A 19,366-nucleotide genomic window follows, 5' to 3' on the forward strand; every position below is an offset into this window, starting at 1 on the left:
TCTGTCCTGTCCCACAATGCTCTCTGTCTGCGTGCTTTTGTCTTCACAGCTCTTTGTCTGTATTTACAGTCTCTCTGTTCTGCGTATCTCTTCAACTGCACATATTTTTCTTTTCCCTCTGGCTATTAAAAACCCCAAGAGGGATCCATAACTCTCAAAACCAGTGGATAAATATTGGATTTTTTGGGGGGAACAAAGCGGGCTTCACTTTTTAAATTCGACAAATAACAGACAGAAACAATGCTACACTAGTTGTGTCTGTTCTTGAGTCTATTTTCACACTTTGCCCTCATTTATGCTACTTGATGCAGTTTGATGCATTAAATAAATTGAAAACCCTGTCTCTTCTATGCAGAGAACGTTCTGTAATAACACAAAGGGAAACTTAATGCACCATTTTTATTGCATGTGTTTTAATTATTAGAGACATCTCCTGATATGGAAACATTTCAGTTTATTGGTTGGTTGATGAGACGACCAGCAGTAAGCTTTTCCTCTCTTTCATTCACTCTGGTAATGTCTCTCAGTCGCATAGTTAACTGCTGACTCCACTTAATCTGCCTTTTCTTTTTCTAAATGAGCCTCTGCAGTCTGCTTGTCTCTCTTGTGTTTTGTCTTCACTGAGTCAGTAAGAGGGCTGACAGCAGCGGCTCGGAGCAGCTAAGAGCTTTCTGGCAGGATTCATAACATCAGTCGGCTGGTGACGCGTGTCCAAGAGGCCTGAAAGTAGAACGAATAGTGTAGATGCTTTCCATTTCGAACCTTTAGCTCTGGCAGCTTTATTGCCTTGTTCTGTGCTTAGACTGTGGTACTCTCAATGCTACTTATTTTCATCGGGTTGTCATGGCAACTGGTGCGATTCTTACTTGCTTGGAGCTTTAGCCTGTAAAACTGATTTAATAAACATATTACCGAGACTTTCATAGTAGTTTAATGTTATTAAGATGGTTAAATCTACATCCTTAAAATGAGAGCTTTTCAGCTCTCATTTTAAAAACCCTGCAAGTGTTCCTTGAGTCAAAAATAGACTCAGTGCTAGTTATTCATTTTTGTTATTTCATTACACGACCTTATCTTCAAAGCTCCCCCTTTTGCTGATGAAATTAATCGATCAAGGACTCCTCTAAATATCGAAGTATCTTTGGGCAAGATACTGAACCCAATATGGGTTCACTAGCAAAAGTATATTTTGCCAGTCTGATAATACTTGAAAAGACTGGAAGAGCTGCACTTTTAAATTATTTTGTCACTATTTAAGTTAGCTGAACACAGAAGTTTGCTGCTTGGCAATGCTTAGATGTGCTTGATGACAGTAAGTCTTTAGTGCCCTTGTTCAAGGGCCCCATAATGCTGAAGTTCTGGATACCTTCATAACACAAAGATCAAACTTATTGGCCTCATGTGGCACTGAGCAACTTTCATAGGAATGAACCAGGGTTTGCCTCCAGCACTGTATCTAGTTCTCTTTATACATCCATGGTGAAAGTCCATTTACCATCTTCAAAATAAAAACCTCCAAAATCACAGTCTCTATTTAAAAACGAGCTTTGAAGAACTATGTTAGTCCCTTAGCTTATGACAAAAGTTTTATAGGGTCTTGATTTTTTGGCATTGTGCTCCTTTTATTACCCTTTTAGGTCACAAGCAGCATGGCTTTAGTTAAGAAAAGCATGTTTATATTTCAGAAATCAATATACATATAATACTGAAATTGCAATATAGGCACTAATAATGAAACCTGCTCCAAACTAAGTACTCTGTGGATACCACCAGCCAAAAGATATGACCTCCCCAACATCAGCGGCACCATCTGCAGTCTCTATTAGCAACATAGGATCATCAGCTGCCTCAGAAGACAGAAGAAAATTATAGTTTAATTCTATATCTTATATCTGGAGTTATTGCAGCTTAATGGCCCTGGGCTTAACATACTCTGTTTGATGATATTCAGTTATTGCAGCATTTTTTTTATTGCCTGCTCAGTGTCAGGTCTGCATCCTTTTTGAACTTTTTAGGTGAGTTCAGCTGAAGCATCATCCAACAAAGTTACACACACACACACACACACACACACACACACACACAGACACTGCATGCTGTGTGCTCACCTGGTATGTGTGTGTCTGGTTTGCCCTTCAGCTGTCCTACACCCTCCTCTTTCCCACTGTCACTATCTTTACATCGTGGCGCCCCTCAGGTCAAAAACTGCTGTTGCCGAGATAACGATGGGGGGATGCTGCCCGGTTGCCATGGTGACACTCCCCACGGTGTTTGGGGGTGGTTTGTCTTGGCAGCCTCTTTTTTATTTGAAAGCCTGTGCCATGCACCACCATGCTGATCCTTCATACAGGAGGTGGACATAATAACAAACAAATCTGATGCAGCTTTGTTCCTTCAGAACAGCTGAAGGCATCATTGCAACTTTTCATCTAACCATATAGTTTAAGTCTGTCTTTTTTTATGCACATACCTGTTCAAAATCCTCTCATTCATCCAAACTCCTTTCCTTTTACTGCTCAGACCTGGCGGTTTTTGGCTCTTGAATCCATGTTGGGCATATTTGTGTTTCTAAAACAACATGTTTCTGAAGTCAAGTCCTGTTGTTCAAAAAGAACAGATTCGCAAAGTTTACACTGTCCTGTGTTTGTTGAGACTGTGTCACAGTGGTGTTTATTCAGTACCGAGCCATCCTGTTCCTGTAAGTGAGATTCAACGTGTCACCACAGTTCTTCCTCCCTGATTCTGTTTATCCATCTTGTGAAATGTTTTTAAAATTAGCTCTGTTACTGTAGTTGTGTCTTGGTCCCGATTATTTGTGATTTTTAAGTCTGACATAGAGCGGATCAGCTTTCAGCTTAAAATAACTCTGGCTCCGTACTGTAGCTTCTTCCTGTTGAGACTCCTGTTGTTTTAATGGACCGGGAGGGATGAAAAGTCTGCTTCATGTGTTGTGCTGCATTGTGTGCAGTGGTATCAAATATGATTTATGTTTTGTTGTAGACTGTAGCAAAAAGAAAAGGCGGAGGAGGAAGAGACAGAAAGTTTGAAACAATTATTCAAAAAATTAAGGTCCATTTGAAGATACAACACCAGGTTAATTTGTTTATTTCTGCTGAGATGAGTTAAGCCCGACTACTACGATCCTGATTAAATCCAGACAGACAACACATTTAATGACACAAAATTGTCTCTTTATTTCTGAACGTTGCAGCAATTATGTAATTTAAAATTCCCTCCCTGATCTTTTCTTCATCACTCTCAGGCCTGTATGTTAGTGCTGCTGCAATTTAATAATAAATGTTAACATCAGGTAACATCCTTGTAGCACCAGTTAACGACAGCTACCCAGAAAAAGGCAATAAAATCAGTTATAGGAAAGTCACTGTTAGTTCACCTACACACACACACACACACACACACACACACACACACACAGAGAGAGAGAGAGCCTCCTACAGTAAAGAGCAGATTAGAGAGGAAAGCGGTTGTGCCGCCTCCAGTTAAAAGCACTACTGTGATTCTTCTGCACATCAAAGGCAGCGTGGGCACACGCACGCACACACACACACACACACACACACATGTACATTATATATAGGCCACATATAATATTTTCTCATAGATGTTTAGTTGGTTCAACTATGAAGGCCACAGCTTATGACTCACATCATTTTTATACTCATTGAGCTATTCAATGAACCCCTGGGACCTGCATATAGAGATATATGCACTGTGTGTGTGTGTGTGTGTGTTTCAGAACTCCCACTTATAATTTGAAATTTGAGCTTCTGTTTGAACATGAGGAAAAATGCAATAGCTGATCTGTAATGGTCTGTTCAAATTCAAAATTCACACTGTACAAAGTTCCACTCGCTAACGTGAAATAGAGAAAACTAACAAGCTGCACTGAAGAAGCAGTCATGATTGCCACACCATGAGGTTAAGTATTGTGATAAAGCATTTTGAATGTGATGCTGTAGATGTCAAAAAGTGAGATAAGTGTGTGTTGACATAATCTTTCTGTGACTTCCAAAATTGTTACAAATTACTGCTGGAAAATAAATCAGTTTAGGCACAGCAACAACCCTATTTGGTTTAGGGAAAGATCATGTATTTGGGTCAAAAATTACCACTTTGTTAAGGTTGGGGATGTTTGTCATTGTGGAAACAGGAAATGAACCTTTTTTTCGGCCAATCCAATTACCAGCACATCCTTCATACACTTAATTTGATACTCAAAATTAAAGGAATAGTTCACCTGAAAACAACAATTGTATATTGTTCAAGGCTTTTTCTGGTCCCAGAAAAAGGTTTCTATCAAGTGGTATTAAGGAGAATGGAGCACACGAAAAATTGAAGCATATCCGTGCAAACAGTCTTCGACAGAGACCAACTAAATACCACAAAAAAGGTTATAAAATGTCCGACAAGCTTTCTTAAAATGTTAGTGCAGCATTATTCGATTGTCTTGTATCCATTTGTGGGCTCATGGAAATCCAAACAAAACTTTTGGAGGCTCAGCCTGTCGTTCAGTGTGACAGCGGCATTCATGTCGTATAGTAAATAAGCTAACCGCACTAACGACGGATTTGACTTTTTTTGCTGACAGTAGATATCAAACAAAGCCAAAGACTACATCATATTAACTTGCTGTGAGCTGTTAATTCACCACTACTAAGCAGAGGGTCTCTTCGCTCTCCTCCACCGCACCGCTGCCTGCATGTATGCAGCTCCCTGTACCAAACAATAGCATAAAAATCAAGAGTGCTCACAAAACAAAACCCAAAAACAAAAAAAGACTGCTCAACTTGAAACCGTCTCAGTCGACTAAGTGTTCTTCGGCTGATGATATGGTGCGCCCTAGTCTTTATAACATTTTTTGAACAAGAGTCATAATTACAACATCCTAAAGGTGGCTTTGTAACTTAAACATAAATATGATATCATTTTGGTTGCATTTAATGAAACCACTGATTCAGTTTTGGTTTTGTTCTGTAAAATGCTGCTGTCTGGTAGTGTCATTTGGTTGTCACTCAAGTGAGGTGGTTAGTTAATGACTGTATGTGAGTTGTGTTCAAAGTCAAATTAGTTTGAAATGTAGTTTTATGTTGTCTTTTCTCTCACACTAAAACAGTATGTATGCAAATATGTTTTTTTTTTGTATCTAAATAGAAAGATTAGAACTCATTGATTATGACCTCTACCTTGTGATCAGTTGATTAATAGAGTCCTTGTTGATCCCTCATTATTCCTCTAATCTTTTATCCTGCTGTTGGCTGTTTGTTCTTTCTCTCTCTCTCCTCCTCCTCCTCTTCCTCCTACTCATCCTCTCTACTTTTAACCTCCCTGCCTCTTATTTCCTTTTCTCCTTTGCTGTCCTCCCCTTATCTTATTTTCTCTTTTCCTCTCCTTTCCTCTCGCTTTCCTTTTGTGCCTTCCTCACTCCAACATCTCCTTCCCTCCCTTCATCCTCCTTTTCCTCTTCTCATCATCTTATTCTACCCGCCTTCTCTTCCCCCTTCTCCTTTTTGCTTGTATTTTTTCCTCTTTTATTCACCTCTCGTCTTCCTTCCTCTCTTCCTCCTCTTACACCCAGCTGTCCGTGCACACACACACACACACACACACACACACACACACACACACACAGAGCTGTTTCTAGGTCATGAGGGCTTTATATGAATAATAAACAGCTGTCTGCTTTAAAGAGAATTATTTATAGAGCATTGAGTGAGCGAGTGAGATACATGTCTCTCTCTCTCTCTCTCTCTCTCTCTCTCTTTTGCTTTCTCACTGAATCTTAAACGCTTCCTCTCTTTCTTTCGCATCCATCCTTTTTGCACCCTGTTGTCTTTATTATCTCTAATCCTTTTATTTCTTGACTTATGCTCTCTTTGTTTTTCGTCTATAATCCACCCTTCAGCCTTACCCTTCCTGCCCTGCCTCCGGGAATTTGCTTGCCTACTGGTTTGTTGTGATGCTGCTTATTACTACAACTGTCACTACAGTAGTAGTAGTAGTAGTAATAGTAGTCACTGTCATCAGCATAGACCTGAATATTTTTTCAGTGAGTGATACTCAAACCACAGTGTCCTCAGGAGATACATTCATTTTGGATGAACATGATGTGACTGAGTCTGCGTTCTTGTCTGTTCTCATTGACTTTATCAATTGTGGCTCTAGCGCTGCTCCAATTTAAATTCTGCATATAAACAAGTACCATCCAAAATGTCCTTTTGAGCTGACTTTGGGGGTAGTAAGGTATCCCATCATGCATTTTGCATAAATCTGAGTTTATAGCAGACCCCACTGAAACTCACAGTCATAATTTACATGCTGTGAATATGTAGCCAATTTTACTGTGGATTTTGTTTAGATTTACACTTTGAATATGTTGTCGACTTCTCAAAATAACAATTACTTTGGAGATTTTCTGACTTCTTAGGAGATTTCAGAGCTGGCTAGCCGTCCAGTTGATGAGATAACCATGGTTTCAGATAGTAGTTCACAGTTAAGTATAAAGATTAAATGCTGTCAGTTTGGTTTAGCTCCAGGTTAAATTAAACCTTCCTGTGGACTTCCATTGATTTTTTTATGTTTTATTTTTGGCCATTTGGGGGACAAGCTGTGTCATGTTTTAGACAACTGTTTTTACATAGCCAGCAGTTATGGAGCAACATTATCATTCATTTGGAATCCTGTTTTGGGTGAATGTAAGTCCAATATTCACTCTCTTTCAACTCCTGAGAAAAATGTCTGATTCGTAAGCTAGTAAAAGCTCCACTTTGGTGCTGAGCAGATAGTGAACAGCAGGTTTTTACATCATTTTTTGCTAATAACAGCTGCCTGAGGCGAAAATGATCAGACTGACAGTGAAAAAGAGGATGGATAAATGGAGCTGATTGTAGAAGATGAGATTTTGGTGATGAAATACACAGAGCAGAGAGAGAGAAAGAGAGAGTGAAAAAAGATTTTGGATGCAGAGAGTGACTCGGCAGAAACAGACATGATGGAGGGAGGGGAGATGAGGTCAGCAGAAAGTCAGACGTTGGCCAGACTAAAGCTTCAGGCTGAAACAGCATGAGGTCATCTGGACTGAGGCAACTGGTAATACCCGCCACACCACACAGAGACACATGGACATCTACAACTGTGCATGCAGCTGTGGAAAAATCCTCCTTTACAAACTGCCTTTAGAAACAATAAGCCTCGTAATTCTATCATATTAAGCTATTTAAACCCTTTAAGACAAATTAGTGTGGTGTCTTTCAAAAACACAAACAAGGAAATGAGCAATTTAGGAAGAAATTACTCCAGAATTGGTTTAAAAAAATGGAAAAGGTACAAGAAAATTACCTGAAATAAGGAGGGAAAAATAAAAAATAATATAAAATAAAATGACAAGGAAATTACCTGAAAAGAAGTGTTTAAAACAATATAATTCTTTCAAATATTTCAACTGTATAATAATAATAATTAGAAATATAGTTTTGTAAACATTTTCCCAGCTTCTGTAGAAATAATTTTCCAAATCTACTAATTTCTTGCAATTTGTGGAACAGTTCTTGTCAATTTGCCCGTTGCCTCCTTTCCTGTTTTCTCAAATGAAAGCAAACCAAGTTGTTCAAGTTTCAAAGGTTAAAACACTTGGGAAAGTGTCTGAACCCAGCACAAGAAAACTGATGCTGTTGCAGGTATCTGATCATTAACATTAATTGATGTTGCTACAGGTTTTAAATGATTAACATCCCAATATCACTGCAACATATATCTGTTAATTTTCCATATTTTTTTGTTCACATGAAATAGAACAGTAAGATAGATTTCCGGGTTTTGTGTCACTGTAAAGTTCAGTTCAGTTTAGACTAACAGACTAATTCTGTATTTTAATTGTAAACTCTACAGAGTTCCCTGTGTCATTACTGTAACCAAAAAGAGTCAAGAACAGGAACCATTTTATTTGAGGAAATGGCATTTTTGCAGATATACAGCATGGGGAGCTTGTTGAGGCTGACTTGGGAAACATTCATTTCTTGAGCTAAATGAAGTGTGAAGATAGTTAATAAGAATATTATAAATTCCCCTCCTCTTGTTAGATTTTATAGTAGTTTATTTGATGAAGATAGTCTAGTAACAAAACATATAGTGCACTCAAGCAAAAAAACACACAAAAGAAATATAAATGTATGCAATCGGTGGCAGCAGCTCAGAGCTTTTGTGCTGATTGAGAATTTGATGAAGAGTTTTCTATTGCAGTTTTTGAAAAATATAATCTTTAGTAATCTACAGTGCATTGCTCTGCAGTTTATAATCTCCAGTTTAAACCCTGATAGATTAAAGGGTAATTTCTCTAACCTCAATCCCAGCATGCATTTAATATGTAGGAAAATCAATTTTGATCGCCGTCGCTTTCTGTTGGTTTCCATAACTTCTCCTGATTTGATGGAAAGTCAGTCGACATTTAATTAAATAATGCGGGTCCAGTGTGTAATAGCTGGAAGCACCGACATGTTTAAATCCACCTGATCCACCATGACAGTCATCATCATCATTGAAACATATGCTGTGTGTCAAAATATTGTATCAAAGGCATGGAAAGATACCGCCAGATAAATACATTTACTCAAGTTACTTACTTGAATGCAATGTTGCAGCACTTGTACTTTACTTGAGTATCTCCATTTATGCTACTTGTACTCCACTATATTTCATAGGGAAAAACTGCAGTTATTCTCCTCTATGACAGCTTCAGCAACCAGCTTCTTTTCAGATTTTTTGTAAAAAGTCATTCATTGTTATCAGATACACAACCCAAGAGTTGCAGTTGCAATTACAGTAGCTTCACCTTGACCAGCACTTAATTAGGTCAGTCATCAATAATAATAATAATGATCCAGTAAAATATCAAACCTATTACTAACATAATTATGCATGACTTCTTTTAGCTGTGATACTTTCAGTACATTTTGTTGTCGATGTTTCTGTACCTTTATTTGTAATGAAGTGTCTTTATGTTTTGGTAATGTTTGCTTTTTTAAAAAGTAAATAATCTCAATATTTTTTGGATGCAAAATGTGTATAAAATTGTGCAGAACATTTTGGATTATCTTTTTGTTAAGGTCAGGGTTGTTTTTTAAGAGAACTGATGAATAAGATTTAAAAATGAAACAAAATAATCTAAGATAAAGTAAACCTATAGCTACAGCTGCCATGACATAGCTGCGTCCCAGAACCCACACTGTGTACATAGTGCACTACTATGAAATATTCCCCATAGATCTGAAGAGCTCGCACTCAATAGTTCATCTCCTTGGGTCTTCAGTTATACACCCACCAAGTGTGAGGTCAATTGGATGAACGGTCGTTGAGAAAATCCAAGGACAGACAGAAACTCTGTCAATTTTAGTGAAGTCTGACAATGTGGATCTCAGTCTGCTGAGTCTGTGCAGATGATAGATTCTTTAGATGTTGGTAACAACCCTCAGGATACACTTTACATTTTACCTTGCTAGTAGTAAAGATGTAAGAATCATTTATATAGGTGGTTTAGGCAGACTTCTTTTGTTGTCAAGAGTTCATTCTGACCTGCAGGTGAATGGATTTTTCAGCAGAGTTATAACAGGAGGTCAAACTGTTTTAACTGGAGTTGTTGACTAAACTGTGATGTCTGCCACCTTTATTTAACCTCAGCCAAAGAGGTCATAAGTGGGTGTGTGTGTGAATGCATGAGGATGTGCGTGGCATGCATATAAATTATTTTATATAATGCTGTGGATGTAATTGCATCTGTTGTGCCGGAAAAAAGACTTTAGTGGAGAGAGCAACCGAGGTCAAACTGAGAGAGAACAGTTGATACAGTGTGAGAGTTTGGTTTTGTACTTTTATATTTGGACGGACCAAAGTTTTAGACCAGAGGGACATTGTGTCTTGGTTCTAGCATTTGAATTAGTTTTAGATTGAGGCTGAGGGACAACTACGGTTTGTATTATGTCAATGAATGTCCTCAGTGGTACGAAACTGTGTTAGGATGTGTGTGTCTTTTTAATCCAGGCAGAGACCAACAGGAGTTCCCACAGTCATTAATCAAACCAAGTAATCTGCTTTACACACACACACACACACTTGAGCAGATAAAGCAGCTCTATCGGTCATCCTAAAGAGGTTTGTAACACTTGTGTCTGGTGACAAAAGGAGTCACTTGTTCTGTCGACTGCTCACACTTTTCTCAGCCGTCCTGATCAGGAAGCTGCTGGTTTTTATCTGATGTTAATCACTTGGTATGTGATTGCAGCAAAGAGAGTTGCATGGTTGCGTCATGTAGCACTGCAGTGTTAACAGACGACTAACAGAACCAAGATCAGCCTGAAATGCTGCTAACATGAGGAAATTCACCAGAGGAAATGAGAGTGCTGATATATAGAAAATGGGTTTTCAAAATGGGAAAGCACTTCTAAGCTCTTGTTCTGTCGCACTGAGAGGGATGCACTTACAAACTTTGATAACTTCTGCCTCTTGTGCACATAAAGTAGTGCTGAATGCACTCAGTGTAAGTTGCTTTGGGCAAAAGTGTCTTCAAAATAAATGTTATGTGCTTTGAAAACAAAGCTAAGAGTCTACAGTCATGCAAGTGTTTCTGTGAGACTACTCAGGCAGAGCAGTGCCCAAAGCTAAATGCTAATATCGGCATGCTTACATACTCACACTGTCAATGCTAACATGCTGATGTTTAACAGGTGTAATGTTTAACATGATCACCATCTTAGTTTGGCACGTTAGCATGTTGGGATTCTGGCACGGCTTTATGGATGCAATGTCAGTCTGTTGGTCCACACTTTTTGTCCAGACTGGAGTATCTCAGTAGCTATCAGACAGATTGTCATATTATATATGACAATCTATATATTTTGCACAGACGTTTATCGTTCCCTAAAGATGAATTCTACTGACTTTGGTGCACTCACAACTTTTCCTTTGGGGCCACCAGCAGGTCGACCTTTTTAAAACTTAATTATTGTTTGCTTAGTTTTTCACGCAGAATTTAAATCTATATGTGGTGGTAGCTTGTTTGTGTCCCTTTATTTTATTATTCTGTGTCCCCTCTCTGAACGTGGATGTTTTTGGGGTCCATGAACGTGGGTCCTCAGCAGCAGTTTGTGGAGTTGGGTGAGTCAATGGGTGGATGATCTATCGATCCTATGAGAGAGGATCAGATCAGTAGATGAGGCGAGCAGCTGCTGCAGGGGCGAGTAAAAGTTTAGACCTAGCAAAATGAATAGTTAAGTCTCAGCTTCACTGCACCTGGTGCTCTGCTGCTTCATCTGTGCCCAGAGTACGCTCTACACTCAGAAAGTGAGGTGCAAATAATAATATAGATTTTCCAAAAGCACTGCTAATGATGGTCCACCTCCAAAAATATATAATCAATCCATTACAGCAGATATTTCAATCATGTTGGATGTTATGACCCCCCTATTGTTTATTTCTTTATAAACCAAAGTTTTGTCCGAATACAAAAAATTCTGTACAGCATGTATGGTGTTTAAAGGATGAATCCCTCTGACTTTGGTGATTCTCAGACCCACCATCAGGTCAAATTATTAACATGTCAGATAGTTTTGTTAATGATCAGATACCTGCAAAAATAATTACGTTTCGGTCGGCTCCATGTGAACTTTGTATTTTGTACATTTGAACGTCTAACATTGAGCTCCAAGGACTGCTGTGTGTAGATTCAGTCTCATAGACCTGTCTTGTTGTTCGAAAACTCCCTTACATTATGAACTGATTATCAAAATACCTGCAGATTAATTGTTTGGGTGATTGTTTCAGCCTTATTGAAATTTGGAAGACTTAGAAAAAAGAAAAAAATTCTTTACTGTTACATGTACATTGCACAGCATATTGTACATTCAAAAATGAATATCTGAAATACATTAAGTCATCATATTTATGAAAATTTGTTTTTCTTCCTCTCTCTCTGCAGGGCCTTGTACACATATGAGGATGACAGCAATGATCTGACAATGGCATCATCAGGAGGTAAGTTTATGCTTTTTTGTCTATTAGTTCAATCTCTCCCAAATGTGTCACTGTGCTGTTCTCATTCTTTTAATGCCTTACTGAACATGGCTGCCTATAAGCATGTTAACATGTGTGGAGGTGGCTGTAATTTGCTGCTGCAGACCGGCAGTTGTGGCTCTGATGAGCTCTGCAGGTTCTGCTGTTGCTTTAGGGGGAAAATGATCATGTTCTTTGTCTCCTGATTGTTAGTGAGCCATTAGAGAGCTGGATTCATTATTACTACAGTTAATGATGCGCTGCATGATCATTACAGTTTAGTTAGACTCCTTTGTATTTGATGCACTCACATACAGTACATAATGGTCTCTCTCCTTCCTCTTTTAAAGGATATCATTCCATCATTTGTGAATTGACAAATATACATATGGGGATTAAATTATACAGAATATAGAAACCACAACATTTACAGCTGCCATTGTGCCCCCAAAACTATGTATTTTAAGTCAAACAGGATCTATTTTAACCATGATGAAGTGCTTTTTGTGCCTAAACATTACCACAGCATAGCTGAAGTGTTATGTTTCAGTGTATCCGCTACATAATAATGTACAACATTTATTATGATGACTGGGTTGTTGTTGTCATCCAAAACTGGCCCACAATCTGAAAGTGAACTGATTTTAAACTTGAAAATGTTTTAGCAGCTTTTTAAACATTCATGTCAGCTCACTGTTTGTGGAGCACATAACAGAATTTGTAACTCTATGATTGGATGTTTCTGACTGAAAAGCCACATGGGAGCTGTAGTAAACTTTCTCATTCAGTTGTTTATGTGTGCAGGTTTGCATGGTTGACTTTTTATCCAAAAAGCATATATTTTCTAGCCTTATTAAGAGCCACAGACAGGGAAGGGCAGTAAGAAGGCACTGAGACAAAGTAACATAATGTTGATTTTGGTCTTTTCAGTCACCAGTCTCTTTAGGGATGTAGCACATGAAGACCTGGACATGTCTCGTGGTTTTACTTTGATTTACTTTTGATGAAAACCAGAGCTTATTCTGTGAGTCTAATGTAATCATCCACATAGAGGTCCTGAATATAAAGACACGAGAGGAATAAACTGGAGCTAATACAGTGAAGTGTCTGTATCACTAATGCTGGAGAGCTGCATGATGAAGAGCCACTTCTGCCAGCATGGCCTTAGTTTCCTTCATGTCGGCAGCTTTTCCTGAGAGAGACGTGAATATTTCAGCAGCGGCAGAGAGGAAACGCAGTTTGTTCATCTGCACTGTAAACCTCAGAGGAATCTGTCTGCATCCTCAGATCTGAACCAATAGACTGCAGTCATGTTTGTGTGTTTGTATGTGCGGTGTTTACAAATGTGTGCGTAGACATCTCTGACATCTGAAGCTACACTGAGATACAGAAAACAGCATCATAATCTGAAAAAAAACAAGCAGCCTGGAATATGTCGCCGCTGATCTGCTGACATTGCTAAAAGAAGTATTCAGATCTTATACGATAGTAAAAGTAGCGGTATAGTTATGTATAAGTGCTCCATTACAAGTAAAGGCCATACATTCAAAAATACTACTTAAGTAAAAGTTAATAATCAGAAAGTTTTATGGCTGTCACATTAATGTAGTGGTGTAGGAAATTAAAGTAGTCCTCGTATGGAAATAGTGAAGTCGATTTCAAGTACCTACGGTATAAACTGAATAAATGCATGCAATTTGCTTTGAATTCTTGAGTCTGAAAATCAGGATTATCACAACATTTAGTAGATAAACTAAGTTAATTAACATACTATTGGTATTTGACCAATGAATTGTGCTACAATAACAGGATCAGTTTAAATGTTGATAACTCGGAATCCCTTCAAATATTTTTGCTGGTGAGCAAAGTTTCAATGTTCCCAGACCTCATGTAGGCACAGATTGGATCATGCAAGTCATTGACTCACAAGTCCATCCAAGTCTTGCACTCAAGTCTCACGTCTTAAGCTTTTAGTTATCAAGTCCTCAACAAGTCAAAATGCACTCTGCACAAACTGTTATGCCAATTTAACAACAGAGTAATGCTATATTAAGTTAACAAGAACGTTTTTCAAAACGTGCATTTGTTGAAACGAGTGCAACTGTAATCATAAAAAAGTAGTGCACTTTCATCACATATACAAGAGCACTATTAATTATTCACTCTGAACTTTCTTGTTGAATTTACCTCATTTCATATTGGAAAAATGTTCTCCTCCCAAATTTGCATTTACATTTTCTGTTAGACGGTTCTTCCTTTTAATGTGATAAAGTGATGTTGTTGCATGTCTAAATAACAGCAGCATTAATTGGTTAAGAAAAAGGAGGGGAATAAATTGATATGTGGCACACTTTAAAAACATACCTTTTAATTTTGGGGGAAGGTATTTTCAAGTCAAAAGGCTCAAGTTCAACTGAAGTCCGAGTCATTGGTGTTAGAGTCCATGTTGAGTTGCTAGTTACTATGTGTGCAGATCCAGGTGCGGGTTCAAAAACAACAACAACACAATTAATGGATTGTGTATCGTAGCACAATCATGATATATGATCTCTAATTGCATTCCAGTTTATATCATAAGTTGATTAGTTTGTAAACGTGTTTCAAAACCTGAACTTGGCACAGCTTCTGTCTGATAGCGTAGCAGTGTAACAGAAACATTACTGTAAGTCGTGATGCAGCCTCTTGTTCTGTGGTGCAGGAGGCGGTCTGGCAGAGATCACACTGACCTTTGACAGTGCCAGGGTGATGTACGGCTTCTGCAGCCTGAAGGAGCCCAACGCCGCTCTGCCACGATACATCCTCATCAACTGGGTGAGTCGCCGGGTCACAGAGGGGGAGGGGACGGGCAAAGCATGACACTACGCCAAACACTGTGAGCAGCACACACACACACACACACACACACACTGAAATGTCCTCAAAGCCATTAAAGAAGAATATCAGAGCCATTAGGGGTCACAGCACATTTTTAATTTAACCATTTATTTAACAAGGGCACACCATGTCACTTACGTGCAGGACCCGAGACCAGGTTCTGTCACCCAATCACAGAGCTGCAGCCTCAGCAGCTCTGTGATTGGATGGTGTTACTCTTCATGCCTGCAGCAGTTTAGAGCTGCAGATTTACACTCAGTGTCCGCTTAATTGGGTACACCTGTACAGTCTAATGCAATCCTAAAATCGCAGTCAGTTGAAGTCAGTTTTAACAAATCAGATAAATATTTTTATGTCCAAAAAGAGATTAGCACTATCTGACACAAATAAGCAAGATACTCAAGTCAATAATGTTTAATGAGGAGCAACATAAGTTTATATACACTTTTTTTTTCCTTTGCCAATTGAGGGAAACATTATTGCTGTCTAGATTATTTTCACTAGTGATTGTTTTTTCCAAGTAATAGTACTTTTTGTTGCACATGCCAACCCTGTATGCTTTAAGTTACAGTACTACAAATGCACAACAATAAATATTTTATTAAAAATATGAGCGTCTATTTGCTCCAGGGTGACAGTGGTCAACATTTTCAAACATTTATTCTTCTGGTTTGTTTTGGTGTGAGTTCCTGAGAGTTGGATATTTATTCCCTAACCATAACGTAAGTGGTGTGAGTTGCCTAAACATGACCATAAAAATGTAACCATGCCTCTGTTTCTCTGAGTGAATATAGTTGGGAAAACTAAAAAAATGTTCTCACTAAACCTACAGTATTGCAGACACATTTTTTGCCAGATAACTTCATTAAAAATCTTTCATCATTATGATGATAAAAATGTAATTTGGGTGGAATTATGTTTCTCTCCAAATGTGTTTGCTGTTCCATATTATTCAAAAATAAATGGAATTTCCAGGAAACAAAATGATAGAAAGCGATAGAGACATCCGGTAATTGCAGTGAATGGAGACTGAGAGAGAGACATTTGGTGTTTAAATGAGCCATCAACACTTAAAGCAGAGGGAGCACCAGACTTCTGCACACTGGGCCAAACCAGCTTGTAATGATCCAGGAATTCCCACAAAATGTAGAGAAAATGAACAGAAAAACACTAAACAGTGGTGGAAAAATATTCCACAAAGTCTCAAGTATATTGCAAAATACACTCCAGATAACTCTCTTGCTTTCTCTTTTTCAATCAGACACACAGACGGACACAGATGAAGTGGTTTTATTAACAGATGAGATGAGGCCTTGTTTCTTTTCTCTCTGAAATTGCTGCTTACTGCGTTTGCATTGTGTTGGTTTGAATGAGCCGTGATTGCTGAATGACATCCAGCCTGTTATAATACAGACCATTTCAATAAGTGAACATGACCGCGGCTGAGCAAAAGGCCCAATTGAGAGCAGAATGAAGGGGAAACTGTCCCCATGAATCTGATTATTTGGAAGAGAGTAACACTTCACAGCAGATGTTTCTTTGCTGCTGTCTGTTATGTTTCTGTTGCTGTTGAATTTCTTTTTTTTTAAGGTCACCATCTCCCCTATTTCCTCCACTCTCCCCCTTCCTCCATCCTTCTCTTTCTTTTTCTCAGGTCGGGGATGACGTGCCGGATGCCAGGAAGTGTGCCTGTGCCAGCCACGTCGCCACCATCGCAGACTTTTTACAGGTCAGACACACTGTGCTACTTTACTATACTCCTTTATACTTACGACTTTACAAATGATCTTTATGTGTTTAAATTTGAGGACATTTTGGATCATTTTGATGTTTATTTATTTATTTGGAGTCCTAAAAGGGTCACCTGAGCACCATTAGGGGTCGTCGTTTCCGAGGTTTAACTTAAACCTGCAGAAAGCCTGGTTTAACCCTTTGAAACCGAAGCAAACTGATTTGATTTCTTTCAAAAACATTGAAAGAAAGCACTGAGCAACAGAAAAAGAAATCATCCAAATATTGACAAAAAATAAGGAAAAAGTATAAGAAAATCACCTCAAAATTAGTAAACAAAACAAACTAAAAAACATTTAAAAAGGACATGACCTGGGAAAAGTGCTTAAAAAAACTTATAATTCTATTATAATTTTTTAAAAATGAAATAATGAGAATAAATCAACTAATATCTCGCACTTTGTGAAACATTTCTTACCAAGTTGCTTATTTCCTTTTTTTCCTTCTTTTTGAAAAAAATTACACCAATGTTTGAAAGCAGCACAAGAAAAGTGATGTTGCTCCAGGTTTCAGTAAAAGGATATTATTTCTATATCACAAATAATTTTTTGAACTTATCAGTTTAGATCCCTCATTGTGATCTTATGAGGGGAACACAGGTTATTCTTTTTGACTCCAGAAAGAGGGTTACTACGATCTCATGCAGCCGATCTGAAGTGATTGTGTTTGTTTCATAATCTACTTCAGTCTTGTGTCATGTTGGGAATGTGTGTGTGATGTTTTCAATCAACTCTCAACAAGAAGCTACAGAACATTAAACCTGTAGGAGGATCAACTGTGTGTGTGTGTGTGTGTACGTGTGCGTGTGTGTGTGTGTTTTAGGGCATGACTAATACCATCTCTTTTTAAAGTAATCTCTCTGAGCTGAATGACAATCCTCTCACCCACCAAGCATGTGTGTGTGTGTGTGTGTGTGTGTGTGTGTGTGCGCGTGTGTGTGTGTGTGTGTGTGTGTGTGTGTGTGCGTGTGTGTGTATGTGTGTGTGTCCAACACAGCTGTGAATCCACACCTGTACACCTGCCTGAGTGTGTTTTTGGAATTGTAGAGCAGCCAAATTCTCTCTCTCTCTCTCTCTATCTGTGTGTGTGTGTGTCGGTGTAGGGGTGTCTGTGTGTGTGTGTGTGTGTGTGTGTGTGCTGGTGAAGTGTCATTATTTTAAGTGGCACTTCCTCTCCCACATAGCCTCGACTTCATCCCACCACTCCAATGGGCTTTCAGTGACACTCTTTTGGATACCATACATGCGCACACAAACACACACACACACACACACACACACACACACACACACACACACACACACACACACAGACAGACAGACAGACAGACAGACACACATACTCACAGTCCTTACATTATACATTATGTATTTCTATGCAATTACTATTTTGTTGGTATATTACTATGCAAGACATAAGATCAAGACATAAGACATAAGATCATATTAAATCTGTCACAGTTAAAAATTGAATCTTGTATTGAATATAATTGTGACAGTAAAATTTAGTTTATTAATCATATGGCATTTATTGCATGACCATTGACTGACTGACTAATAATAGTTTACATAGAAGAAACATTGTTACGGGACAAGATGAAGGAAAAAAGCAGAGAGGGGTACATGTTTTTAATACAATTTAGTAGAACTTTTAAAACGTTAACATCTTTCCTTGAAAATAATAACAAAAAAACTTGCATTAGAAAGAATAACTGAGTTTGAAAGAAGTTCATTTTGTGTGTATATATTTATCATTTGTCAGTAAACAGTTAAAATAAAGCTGCAACAGTAAAATGCTGTTTGTGTGTTAATGCTTCAGTTATAATATACAAATAATATGATATTAAAACACTCTGAAAGTGACCATTACTTTTATTTGAATATTTTACTTACATGTGCTGGTAATACTTTCACTGAAGTCCAATTCTGTCGACTTTTACTTGTAACTTACAAGTCATATTGCTACTTTTAGCTAAGTAAAATATATGACAGTATCTTTCAACATTGCCAATAATAATATTAATAAAAAGAAGTGGACTGATGTAGATTGCTTTCTCCCTCTTTTTCTCCAGGGCGTGGAGGTCATCGTCAACGCCAGCAGTCTGGATGACATCGAGCCATCAGCCATCGGGCAGCGACTGACCAATGGGACTGTGGCAGTGGCGAGTCCTGTCCTAAGCCGCCTGAGAACCCGAGAGGAAGAACACAAAGACGTGGTACGAAGACAGAGAGGGATGATAGCGCTGTCTCTTACTTCTTCTTTTTCATCTTCTTCATCATGACCGCCTTGTTTTTCTTCTGTAGCACATATATTCATATATTCACCTCTAGTTTATCAGACAGAATAAAAACTCTGACTCTCTCATTTACTTGGATCGCAGACAGCGTATTGACCTTGACCTCTTTTACTCATTATTTCCTCAATTAGGTTCCCATTAGGGCAAATGAATAATCATTTTTATTTCAAAATGGTCATCTGAAAGAGGCAATTTTCAAAAAGTATGCACTGAATTAATTAATAATGACTTAGTAAGCAGTGAAAATCTGTCAATTTTCTGTCAACATTTTGGGCTTTGTCTCCATGTTTTTTGAGGATAAACTCATTATCTACACAAAGGATCAAGGTGTCTGCATAATGCATAATT

At 38.2% G+C, this 19,366-nt stretch overlaps 1 protein-coding gene across 2 annotated transcripts in view; it reads left to right on the top strand.

The window, feature by feature from the left end:
* The window catches only part of dbn1 (drebrin 1), a 113,921-nt gene that overhangs the window by 78,439 nt on the left and 16,116 nt on the right, over window positions 1-19,366 (top strand). For both annotated transcript variants that reach the window (XM_042498772.1, XM_042498773.1), the window contains exons 2-5: window positions 11,984-12,039; window positions 14,756-14,868; window positions 16,586-16,660; window positions 18,794-18,937. In XM_042498772.1, the coding sequence (XP_042354706.1) occupies window positions 11,984-12,039; window positions 14,756-14,868; window positions 16,586-16,660; window positions 18,794-18,937 (388 nt within the window). The remainder of the gene's footprint in view (window positions 1-11,983; window positions 12,040-14,755; window positions 14,869-16,585; window positions 16,661-18,793; window positions 18,938-19,366) is intronic.

Source organism: Plectropomus leopardus, chromosome 13, assembly GCF_008729295.1.
Source record: "Plectropomus leopardus isolate mb chromosome 13, YSFRI_Pleo_2.0, whole genome shotgun sequence".
Classification (NCBI taxonomy): domain Eukaryota; kingdom Metazoa; phylum Chordata; class Actinopteri; order Perciformes; family Serranidae; genus Plectropomus; species Plectropomus leopardus.